Here is a 12,153-nt window from a genome sequence, read left to right as displayed (position 1 = left end):
TCAAACGGGAATCTCCTGCATTTCAGGCAGATTCTTTACCATCTGAGCTATCAGGGAAGCCCTGAACATACCCATAGACTTCCTTGAAATTGACATTTGCCTCTAAGGCAGCTCTGGTGTTCACATTCCCCTTCAGTTTCAGCTCCTAGTTCATTTTTTATTTTCCTGCCCTTAGGAGAATTTTTTACATTTTTTAAAGTATAACATAACACTTAACAGTATACCTATTTTTTTATTCAGTGTTTAGGTTCTTTGCAGTGAAGAGCGATTTTTGGAATATTGTGTCAGCCTACTAGGAGCAAAAATTATGTGATAAAACTTGCATTTTGAGAAAAATATTTGGATATCTCTAAGGAGAACCTCCTGAGACCCTCTCCCTAATCCTTCTGTTTCAAGCAGCACCTGATTAACTGCCGCTCATCCACTGCATCTCTGCTTAAATATCGTTCCCAAACTACATCCTTACCTAAAATTCAAATTACAACAGAGCTTTGTGTTTATGTCCTTCTTAATGTAAGGTACACTTACTGTCTGATTTTTCTGTTCTATGCCTTTCCCTATTATAAACTCTGCTAAGGCAGGAGGCATTTCTGTTAGGTTTATATTTTGTCCCCAGTACCTGGCCAGTACTCAGTAAATATTCGTTGAGTAAGTTAAATAAATGACATTGGACCATCTATTTACAGATTTTATAGGTGACATGTTGGAACACTTCATAAATACAGCTCACAATTAAGTGTTCTTAATGAATCAATTACAGTGAATTTTATGGCCCTTGGAAAGACCCCATATAACCATCAAGACTGTGTCATTTTGCTACATAGAAATCAATGACTTAAAACAATGAAATACCCTTTTATATATATAATTGAAAGTGATTATAACAAATGATCAAAGACCACAGTTGATAAGGTTAGAGGGAAATTAATAATTCCATGTGCTATGGGTCAGAATGTAAGCTGGTAAGTGCTTTCTTAAGAAGCAGTTTTGTGATATATATCAAATGCCTGCAAATGTCATCTTCTTTGTCTAACTCAGGCTACCATGACAAAATATTATAGGTGGCTTAACAAACAGAAATGTATTTTCTAACAGTTCCAGAGACTAGAAATCTGAGTTCAGGATGCCAGTGTGCTTGGGTTCTGAGGAGGACCCTCTTCCTAATTTGCAGATGATTGCCTTCTCTCTGTGTTCTTACAAAAGAGAAAGAGAAAGACTCACTCTTCCTCTTTAACAAAGCAACCAATCCAATCAGATTTGTGTTCCATCCCTAAGACCTCATTCCACCTTAAGTACTGCTTAAAAGAACTGTCTCCAAATATAGTAATATTGAGGGTTGGGACTACAGTTTATGAATTTTTAGGGAAATGCATTTTGATCCATAGTACCATTTAACCCAACAATATACTTTCAGGAATTTATCCCAAGGAAACAATCAGAGGTTAAAAATATGTAGTATAAGATTGGTTATTGCAGCAGTATTTATGGTCATAAAAAATGGAAAAAGTCTAAATTTCTACTAATGGAATATTGGATAAATAGATTGTGGTATATCCATATGATGAAATACCATACTTCCATTAAAAAGCATATCTTAGGATATTTAAATGATGTGAGAAAATGTTTATACTTCATTAAAAGAATCAAATTACACATCAGAATGTGCAGTATATGTATAGATTTATAGAAAGAAGACTGGGTTATATTTATAAAATGGCATTACCAGTTGTTTCTGATTGGGGCATTTACAAAAATTTTGGTCTTTGTGATTTTCTGAATTCTCCCAAATTGTAGTGTATATATAGTTCTTTCATTTTAAAAAGTTATTTTTGAAAATAATATTAGGTATTGATTAGATATAATACTTAGAGAACACCGTTAACCTTAATTCTCTTTATTTTCATTTTAAAATCTTCTCAATATTTTATTTTTCTTTAACTCAAGAATTGTGTGCGATAATGATTTTAGTTTGGTTCTAGGAAAGGCCAGTTATGAAATACTTGATAACTATCCTTTACCTGCCTGTCTATCACCGCTGCTGCTGCTAAGTCGCTTCAGTCATGTCCGACTTTGCGACGCCATAGATGGCAGCTCACCAGGCTCCCCCGTCCCTGGGTTTCTCCAGGCAAGAACACTGGAGTGGGTTGCCATTTCCTTCTCTAATGCATGAAAGTGAAAAGTGAAAGTGAAGTCGCTCAGTCGTGCCCGACTCCCAGCGACCCCATGGACTGCAGCCTACCAGGCTCCTCCATCCATGGGATTTTCCAGGCAAGAGCACTGAAGTGGGTTGCCATTGCCTTCTCCTACTTTACCATAAAAACTAAGTCACAAAATTGCGTATCTTCATCGTGTAAAATTCCTGCTCTTTTTGTAGAAGTATCTAAAACCTCCAAAGAAAACAGCATACAGTTGGAAATTCAAATATGGAAAGGATTAGGATGGAAGAGGGTTTGGAAAAAGAGAATATGATTTTTAAATTTCATCTCCAAGATATTTGCACCTAGAAAATTGGTTTCTTCTATTTCAGTGAATGTATAGGTGTAGAATTAATATCTGCTTCTAGATATTTAAAATTTCAGGGGAAGTGAAAGAACACTGATTATGTATTGTATGACCATCTAAGGGATATATCCTTTTGTTTGAAACAATAGGAGGTATTATAGGTTAGAGAAGGAAAATGAGAGGTTACTGTTTTCTCCCTCAGCTTCCACCATTTCTCATTCTCGCACTGTGTCTTTCTCTTTTTTTTCATTCTGTTCACAAATGGATATTGGTGGGAAATACATGAAGTACAAAGTGACTTTTGCCTGCTGTGCTGCAGGCAGAATTGACAATTCAGAAAGACCACCCTCCAGGTGTCTCTCCCCTTCTCACTCTCTCTGGTGGAAGCCAGGATGTCATATATCCCTCATCAGAGAGGCCAGGTGAAAAGCAGCCAGTAAGAAACTCAGAGGCACCATGAACTTTTATCATTTGCCTACTCTTTACTTGTAAAATATCTTTTACCACAAACCACCAAACTGCCCAAGATAAGCAAACTTCCCTGAGGAGTTGAGGAAGGAAGAGGTGTGTGAAGAGGGGAAAGGAAATCGCATCAATTTACCAGATTTTTTATGCAGTATTAATTCCTGGGGTATTTATTCAACCCACAGATTTCCCAGGCACTCTGTTGCAGGTGGTATGCCCACTGCTAGAGATTATGAAGCAAAGGGCACATTTATCCTTTAAGTATCTAGGCGCTGTCCTGATGATGGAAGTGGTTAAGGAAATAACCGTAGGCCTGACCTTGTGGCTCAGTAATAAAGAATCCATCTGCAATGCAGGAGACGTGGGTTCAGTCCCTGGTCTGGGAAGATCCCACATGCCTTGGAGCAACTAAGCCCACGTGCCTCAGCGGCCGAGTCTGTGCTGTAGAGCCGGGGAGCTGCAGCTATTGAGGCCACATGCCACAGCTACTGAAGCCCACGTGCCGTAGAGCCCTTACTCTGCAACAAGAGGAACCGCTGCAGTGCGGGGCCCGAGCACCACAACTAGAGAGTGGCCCCCCTATTTGCAACTAGAGAACGCCCGAGTGCAGCAACAAAGAGCCAGCACAGCCAAAAATAAATGCTAAAAAAAATTATAAAAAGAAAATGATCATAGAAATGTTATGGCTTTCATTGAGTAATAGCACAAATGCTCCTCATCCCCAAATGGTGTTTTTTAAGTGGTAATTGTGGGAAGATCCCATGATTGAATAATTCCGGGATGCACCATTAAAGCAAATTAAACCCATTCCTTTACTGTCAATCCTCTCAGACCTCACGGTTGCACTCAGAACCTCCAGGAAGTTCTCATGATTTGTGGTATTCAAACATAAAATACATGGGCTGTTTCAACCCTTTTTGTTGGGGTTTGTCACCGAATCGTTGCTCCTTAAAATACGGTGGTAGCTGGTAAATCATCTTTACTTAAATTTGTGCAGATAAAATGGATATTAAAATGCCAGAATTTGTATTGGTCTTACAGGCCTCTGAAATGCTGTATGATGCTGAGAAATGGGCTACAAAACACATAAACTGTCTGCTGTCCTGTCAAGGGAAGGGAAGCTACCTGATTAGTCCATGTCTGAACATTTAGGCAGGTCCCCTCTGTGATATTTTGTCTTCTACTCAAATACCTAACTCTGCAACCCAGTTCTACACTCTTTTCCTCTCAGCTCTTTCTTGAAATACAGTGGAATCATCCTTTCCCTTCATGGAAACTAATTTATTACCTGAACTACCCCAAAGGCCATCAGAGATTATAGAAAATGGATGGGTAATACTGTGCATCCCTCTTGTTCTGCAGGTGTCTTTTCAGAGCATCTGCCTCACTTTAGACCTTGGCTCAGTCAGTTAAGAACCGGCCTGTGATTCAGGAGACTGCAGTAATTCAGGAGTTCAGTTCAGTTCAGTCACTCAGTCATGTCTGACTCTGCGACCCCATGAATTGCAGCACGCCAGGCCTCCCTGTCCATCACCAACTCCCGGAGTTCACTCAGGCTCATGTCCATCGAGTCAGTGGTGCCATCCAGCCATCTCATCCTCTGTCATCCCCTTCTCCTCCTGCTCGCAATCCCTCCCAGCATCAGAGTCTTTTCAAATGACTCAACTCTTCACATGAGGTGGCCAAATTATTGGAGTTTCAGCTTCAGCATCATTCCTTCCAAAGAAATCCCAGGGCTGATCTCCTTCAGAATGGATTGGTTGGATCTCCTTGCAGTCCAAGGGACTCTCAACAGTCTTCTCCAACACCACAGTTCAAAAGCATCAATTCTTCGGCACTCAGCTTTCTTCACAGACCAACTCTCACATCCATACATGACCACTGGAAAAACCATAGCCTTGACTAGACAGACCTTTATTGGCAAAGTAATGTCTCTGTTTTTCAATATGCTATCTAGGTTGGTCATAACTTTTCTTCCAAGGAGTAAGCAAAATGGCTGTCTGAGGAGGCCTTACAAATTCAGGAGACCCGGGTTCAATACCTGGATTGGGAAGATCCCCTGGTGAACAAAATGGCAGTTCACTCCAATATTCTTGCCTGGGAAATCCCATGGACAGAGGAGCCTGGCAGGCTATAGTCCATGGGGTCACAAGAGTCAGACAGGACTTAGTGACTAAACCACCACCTCACTTAGAGTTTATGTTGTGCTCATTATGGAAGGGATTTGTAATCATGACATGATGTCACATATATAGAAAGGGTTCTGTTTGCTTTAAAGTGCTTAATGTGCCAGATTGATAGATAGTACAAATATAACATTGCTTAGTTCATGAAGGAATTGAGTGAAATTAATTTTACAGGCCTTAATATGTGTATAGGATCTATTTTTTTGGATGACTCTGCCCTTCAAAAAAGGTATTCTGTGTGTACACACAGGCATGCACATGTGCACACGTAATGGCTTCTGTGAAAACAGAATGTAACCCATAGACAGATGTAAGATCAGTCTACTAAGCATGAATGAATGGCAGAAAGTGCTGTTATATGATTGTTTTTTAAGAATCTTTCAGGTAATAATTAACATAGACACAACTGCTTGTGGCATTCAATCACTTTTTATGTAATACCAGAAGGAGGTTCTATGTCATTTGACAGTATCTTTTATTTTAAAAAGTATATCCACTATTGAACTATGCTTTATAATTTATTCATATCTTAAACTTATTTCTCCTAATACTCTATTTTTATTAAAATCATGTAACTTCAATAACTACAGACCTCAGGAAAAAATGAAAATATATATTAACTCCTGGTACATGAGCAAGCCCTTCCTTCTCATTGGAACCACTTTAATATATTAGGCAGAAAGTTAAACTCCAGTTAACATTTGAATTAGAAAACTGGTCTTCTTTGTTACAATTTTAAATAACCACATTTTAGCATCATTATTGTCAATGTCAAAGAGGCAATGTTATTTTTACTTTAATTATCTCAGGAAAAATAATCTCTTCTTAAGATTTAAAGCACTTCATTTTACTAATAATAGTGTTTAGGTAAACACTAAAGATTTTCTGCTTACTATAAATGCACAGTAACTTTTGTTAGAGATCTTTTTACCGAGAATTCTTGACTATAATTCCTGCTACTGTTTGCTTTTCAAAAATTTCCTACTTTACCTACTGTTATGTAATGAAGACATTCCAAATAGTGCATGCCATATTAATACTAATAAGTAATAATAATAATATATGTGATATTATTAATTCATGAATTCTTATAATCCTATATAGCTGACATTTTCTATTCTACATTGCACTCATTCATATTTTTAGCATTTATATATTGAATGTTAACCATATGCCAGCTACTGTTCAGGGCATTAGTACAGCACAGAGGAGACAAATGTATATCATCAGTCATCTAATATATAATGGCAGACAATAAAGAGGCCTGTGGAAATGGGAGGTGACGCTCTTACATAGGGTAGTTAGAGATGACCTCATTAATCCTGAGTCATGTCACTAGAGATGAGAATGAAGGAAGTGAGAAAGCCACATGTGTGCCTAGGGAAAGGCTCCTAGGCGGTGGAAGCTTCACATGAAAGGCCCTGAGGCACAGCGCACTTCCTGTGTTTGACAACTGGGGTAGGGAGGCCAGCATGGCTGCAGTGACGGGACTTGCTTTGAGCAGGCAGAGAACAGAGTGGGCTTTTGGCTTTGATGGTGAGCATTACTTCTGCAGGGGTATGACTCCTGCTTGAAAATGGCTCACAGTAGTGTGCAGCCAATACTCTGATAAAGAAAAGACTGAGAAAGACCATGTTTGCTGTAGTCATACTCAGGGGAGAGACTGTGATGAACGACAGCAACAAGGGGAGCAGAAGTGGTCAGGGTAGTCAGTTCTGAATAGGTTTTGAACATGTAGCTGACAATTTATAAACTGAGCTTGTAAAACTATTGTATTTTAAATCTCCCCTTACCCTGAGTCTACTAGGTAAATGTTCATAAATATGACTGGTTTGAATCTCTCTCAAGGCTTCTGTGAATACCTATGCTGTATGAAAGAGCAAATTTTAGGATTTCCTTTGTTAACGTCTGTTTTAACTGAATTACTGATGTGATAGTAGGTGTTTTAAATTGTAGTGATATTTAAGCTCTCTGCCTTATACAAGTAACAGAAAATGTGTGATGTGAATAAGCGTGACATCTGATGGATCATTGAAAAAGCAAGAGAATTGCAGGAAAACATCTATTTCTCCTTTATTGACTGTGCCAAAGCCTTTGCCTGTGGGGATCACAATAAACTGGAAAATTCTGAAAGAGATGGTAATACCAGACCACCTGACCTGCCTCTTGAGAAACCTATATGCAGGTCAGGAAGCAACAGTTATAACTGGACATGGAACAACAGAATGGTTCCAAATAGGAAAAGGAGTACGTCAAGGCTGTATATTGTCACCCTGCTTATTTAACTTATATGCATTGTACATCATGAGAAACTCTGGGCTGGAGGAAGCACAGGCTGGAATCCAGATTGCTGGGAGAAATATCAATAACCTCACATATGCAGATGACTCCACCCTTATGGCAGAAAGTGAGGAACTAAAAAGCCTCTTGAAGAAGGTGAAAGAGGAGAGTGAAAAAGTTGGCTTAAAGCTCAACATTCAGAAAATGAAGATCATGGCATCTGGTCCCATCAATTCATGGCAAATAGATGGGGAAACAGTGGAAACAGTGGCTGACTTTATTTTTCTGGGCTCCAAAATCACTGCAGATGGTGACTGCAACCATGAAATTAAAAGACAGTTACTCCTTGGAAGGAAATTTATGACCAACCTAGATAGCATATTAAAAAGCAGAGACATTACTTTCTCAACAAAGGTCCATCTAGACAAGGCTTTGGTTTTTCCAGTGGTCGTGTATGGATTTGAGAGTTGGACTATAAAGAAAGCTGAGCGCTGAAGAATTGATGCTTTTGAACTGTGGTGTTGGAGAAGACTCTTGAGAGTCCCTTGGACTGCAAGGAGATCCAACCAGTCCATCCTAAAGGAAATCAGTCCTGAATATTCATTGGAAGGACTGATGCTGAGACTGAAACTCCAGTACTTTGGCCACCTGATGCAAAGAGTTGACTCACTGGAAAAGACCCTGATGCTGGGAAAGATTGAGGGCAGGAGGAGAAGGGGACGACAGAGGATGAGATGGCTAAATGGCATCACTGACTCAGTTGACACGGGTTTGGGTGAACTCCAGGAGTTAGTGATGGACAGGGAGGCCTGGAGTACTGCGGTTCACAGGGTTGCAAAGAGTCGGACATGACTGAGCAACTGAACTGAAACTGAAACTGAAAAGAAGTTCCACCATTGTTGCGTCTCAGATATAGCTTCCATTTTTTATTAGCGGTTTCTTTTATTGCTCTGTATTTTCTTTTTAAACATAGAGGAAGGACTGCCCTGGAAGTCCATTGGTTAAGACTCCATGCTTCCACTGTGGGAGGCACAAGTTTGATCCCTGGGTGGGGAACTAAGATCCCACATGCCTCATGATGCAGCAAAAAAAAAAAAAAGAAGAAGAAGAAAGACAGTAATGCATGAGCGCTAAAAGCCCTGGATTTGGAATGTAAGAGACCTAGATTCAGGTCCAGGATCCTGTCCTTACAAGCTGTGACCTTAAGGAAGTCACCTAACCTCCCTGAGCCTCAGTAGCCTCCTCTCTTGGGGACTAGAGAGAAGATTACTGTGTTCAGCCTATGTTACTATACATAGAAAACAGCACAGTACCCAGTGCATTGATCATTACTGTGTTTGTTTTAATAACAATCATGACAAGAAGATATTAATGACACAGAAGTATTTGCATTTCCTGGGAAGAATAATTTTATAAGGAGTTGTTACTTTGAGACTTGAGTACAGCAAAGTTGCCATTTAGCCCCAATATTTTAGATATAGAAGGCCACTTCATACACCTGATATTTAGTACATAGTCTGGTTATATTGGTGTATACATAGTCTGGTATATTGGGTCTTCACTTGTAGCTCAGATGGTAAAGAATCCACTTGCAATGTGGGAGACCTGGGTTTGATCCCTGGGTTGGGAAGATTCCCCTAGAGAAGGGAATGGCTACCCACTCCAGTATTCTTGCCTGGAGAATTCCATGGACAGAGGATTCTGGCAGGCTACAATCCATGGGATTGCAGAGAGTTGGACACCACTGAGTGACTTTCACTCACTGACATGCACACTAAAATAAGGACATGTGAATAAGAGCAGGTCCAAAATATAAAATGTATTTAACCTGTCAGATGTGTACCTAATTTAGTAATAAGCTCAGTAGAACGACAGCCCTTCCGTATGAATAACCGTCTGTATCTCAGTGGAGGTGACACAAGTGACACCCCCCTGACTTTCTCACTCCTCACTGACTGAGCCCCTGGCTCCATTCAGTCAGGCAGGCAGTGTGCCCCCGTGAACCTTCATATCACCTGGCGACATAGTCTATCACTGTGGATTAGTCTCCTTGGATAGTTGAAACAAACAGTAAAATTCACTCAAATAGAATCATGTGGCATCCGTCAGAGAGCCAGATCAAGGGCTGTGTCAGTCAGAACAAAAAAGATAAGCCTCTGCTCTTTTTCAAGTTTGCATAGGTGTATTTAGTGAAATAATCACCTACAACTTGGTGGTAAGAGTTTTAATGCTAGGTATTAATAATAACATAGTGTAGTTAACAGTTTTCGTCTACCCAGATTCCCAAATTAATGAATTATATAGATGAAACTCTCCAGTTCAACTTCTGTGATCGTTGGTAATAGTCATTCTTGGGTTATAGTCTGGGTTTTGTGCTATTATTTGCTCTATAGGTAGTAACTCCAAAGTAAACATGTGAAAAAATCCATTGTTAAATTATTATAAACCACTGGGGTTAGCCCATAGTTCACTGCTCCAGAATTTATAATCAGACTTTCTTTTTTCTTCTTAAAAATTTTGAAAGACCAATATTTTGCCATTAGTTTTTTTTTTTTTCCAGTTAACTTTCAAACTGCATTTCAATGGATCAGAATGAAATATAATTGTATGCAATATTTTCAAAGCATAAATTCAAGCAGGATACAACTTTCTGAAATAATAAATTATTTACTCTGTTTTAGAAAAAAATTCTCAGACTTTATTGATAGCTGTTTTTTCTGATATGAATAGAAGGTCTTTAAGCCAGTCTGATTCAGGCATAATCTTAGAATTAATTGCTTTTATCCTACTTGACTAGTTTATAAATATCAAAAATGCACACACACATATACAGAGATCCTTTTGTAGAAAACAGTTGGAACAGCAAATCCAAATCTTGTTGGGAAAGTTATTTTTAAAATCCATTTTTTTCATATCCTCACTTCTACCTATTTTATACATAAACATTAAAAATTAGTAAGTTCAAATGGTAAGTCTTCAGGAATTAAAATATAATCTTAAAAAAATATGTTAATTGGACAAAGAATGATTGGTGCTAAAAAATGCGAAAGATTCATTTTGTTGAACTGTATAAATATGTAAAGTTAATGAAAAACTCCTGTCTCTTTTTCTCTGTTTTTAACAAAGACAGTTAAATTCACATATTGAAAATTTTAGATGAGTGCTATACTACCAGATATTTAAATTGATACAGAATAAATTCTGAATCCATGCTATTAGGTATATTTTATATTTTCAATTCTAATCTCTTAGTAAAAGAATACTTCTGTTCGGTCATTACCTTTATTTCATAAGCATATTTGATTAAGCACAAAAATCTTGGAACATAGGTAGACTTTCTTCTCTGTGTGTTTTCATTCAAATGTTTATATTTAATTTATATTTAAACAAAAAAAGGAGCAATAAATCACTACACACATCCAAAATGTCTTTTCCTTATAGCAATTAAAATTAAATCTCTAATTTCACATTAGCTCAAATTTTATTTGAAAGAGAAGCAGTTAAGACATTTTATCTTATGTTCAGTATATTCTTTATAATAATTCCATTCATGATATTTAATTGGTCAACTGTTTGGTATCACTATAAAACACTTTTCATTGCCATTCTCAAGGACTAGTTATTGTTTTCTGGATCTGCAAACTATTGTTATCCTTTGCCTTGAAGGCTCTCTAAAAGAGAATAAATGCCTTCCATTCATTCCAGGTCAAAATATGGAGCAAACGACTGCAAACACCTCCAATAAAATTTCACTGTAGACATAAGCTTTATGTATACTGTGAACCAGTGTGCATTTTCCTTTATGATTTTGATTTTTCAGGGAAATAGAAAAATATAAAATATATTCATTTTCTATCACTAAAATTACTGATTCTACTTTTGTTTCAGGCCTGATGGAATTGGAACTGTTTCAGTGGAAGAAAAAGAGAGATTTGAGGAGATAAAGGAAAGACTCTCTTCCCTTTTAGAGAATCAGATAAGCCATTTCAGGTATATACTCCATTAGTACAAGTGTTTGCTTGCTTAATTCACTCAATCTTCTAATCTCCTACAAATGTGGATTATGTTGTTCTACTGCTCAAGAACTATCAGTTAGCTTCTCCTCCATTGTTTGCAAGGTATGATATACGCATTCCTCCATCTGTGGTCTCCATCTCAGCCTGCCTTTTCAATTTCCACAACTTCTTAGGTAGCACCCACCCCCTGCAATATCCATTCCACTCACACTGTCTTCTCAGCTTTGCATAAGCTGTTCCGTCAGCTCTGGGCATGTTTACCACGCAAGGAGACTTTCTCATTTATTCCAACAGAGAGTGGAAAACCTGAAGTCTTTTATTGTTCATCTGTACTATGCCCTAGTCACCCATCACCTAGTAAGGACATACATTTCTTAAGTCCTTAGTTATCCTTTTATTTACATTCTGTGAGAATAAGGACCACAGTGCACCTGGCACAGTTTCTCAGTCCAAAAAAATGAAGTACTGACACTAAGAAACATTTTCAGGATGAAAGATAAATAGCTTGATACTATTCCTTTTTTCCATGATTATAGAGGGCTTAATAGAACTTAACGGTCAAAAGCAGAATGATGCCTTTTTCTATTACTCTCATCATTAGATCCTATAAAATGCTGCCATGTCAATGTATTGTATCTTATAGCACATCTGTCATGTTGTGGGTATGTAATTTGGAATCATTTTGTATGAACTTATTAAAAAAT

At 38.0% G+C, this 12,153-nt stretch overlaps 1 protein-coding gene across 15 annotated transcripts in view; it reads left to right on the top strand.

Moving 5' to 3' along the window:
* CADPS2 (calcium dependent secretion activator 2) overlaps positions 1 to 12,153 on the top strand; it is a 563,191-nt gene that overhangs the window by 405,999 nt on the left and 145,039 nt on the right. For all 15 annotated transcript variants that reach the window (XM_068972950.1, XM_068972951.1, XM_068972952.1 and 12 more), the window contains one exon: positions 11,322 to 11,423. In XM_068972950.1, the coding sequence (XP_068829051.1) occupies positions 11,322 to 11,423 (102 nt within the window). The remainder of the gene's footprint in view (positions 1 to 11,321; positions 11,424 to 12,153) is intronic.

The sequence above is a fragment of the Capricornis sumatraensis genome, chromosome 5, assembly GCF_032405125.1.
Source record: "Capricornis sumatraensis isolate serow.1 chromosome 5, serow.2, whole genome shotgun sequence".
Taxonomy (NCBI): Eukaryota; Metazoa; Chordata; class Mammalia; order Artiodactyla; family Bovidae; genus Capricornis; species Capricornis sumatraensis.
Note: the sequence above shows the minus strand (reverse complement) of the source record. Positions and strands in the feature narration are given on the sequence as shown.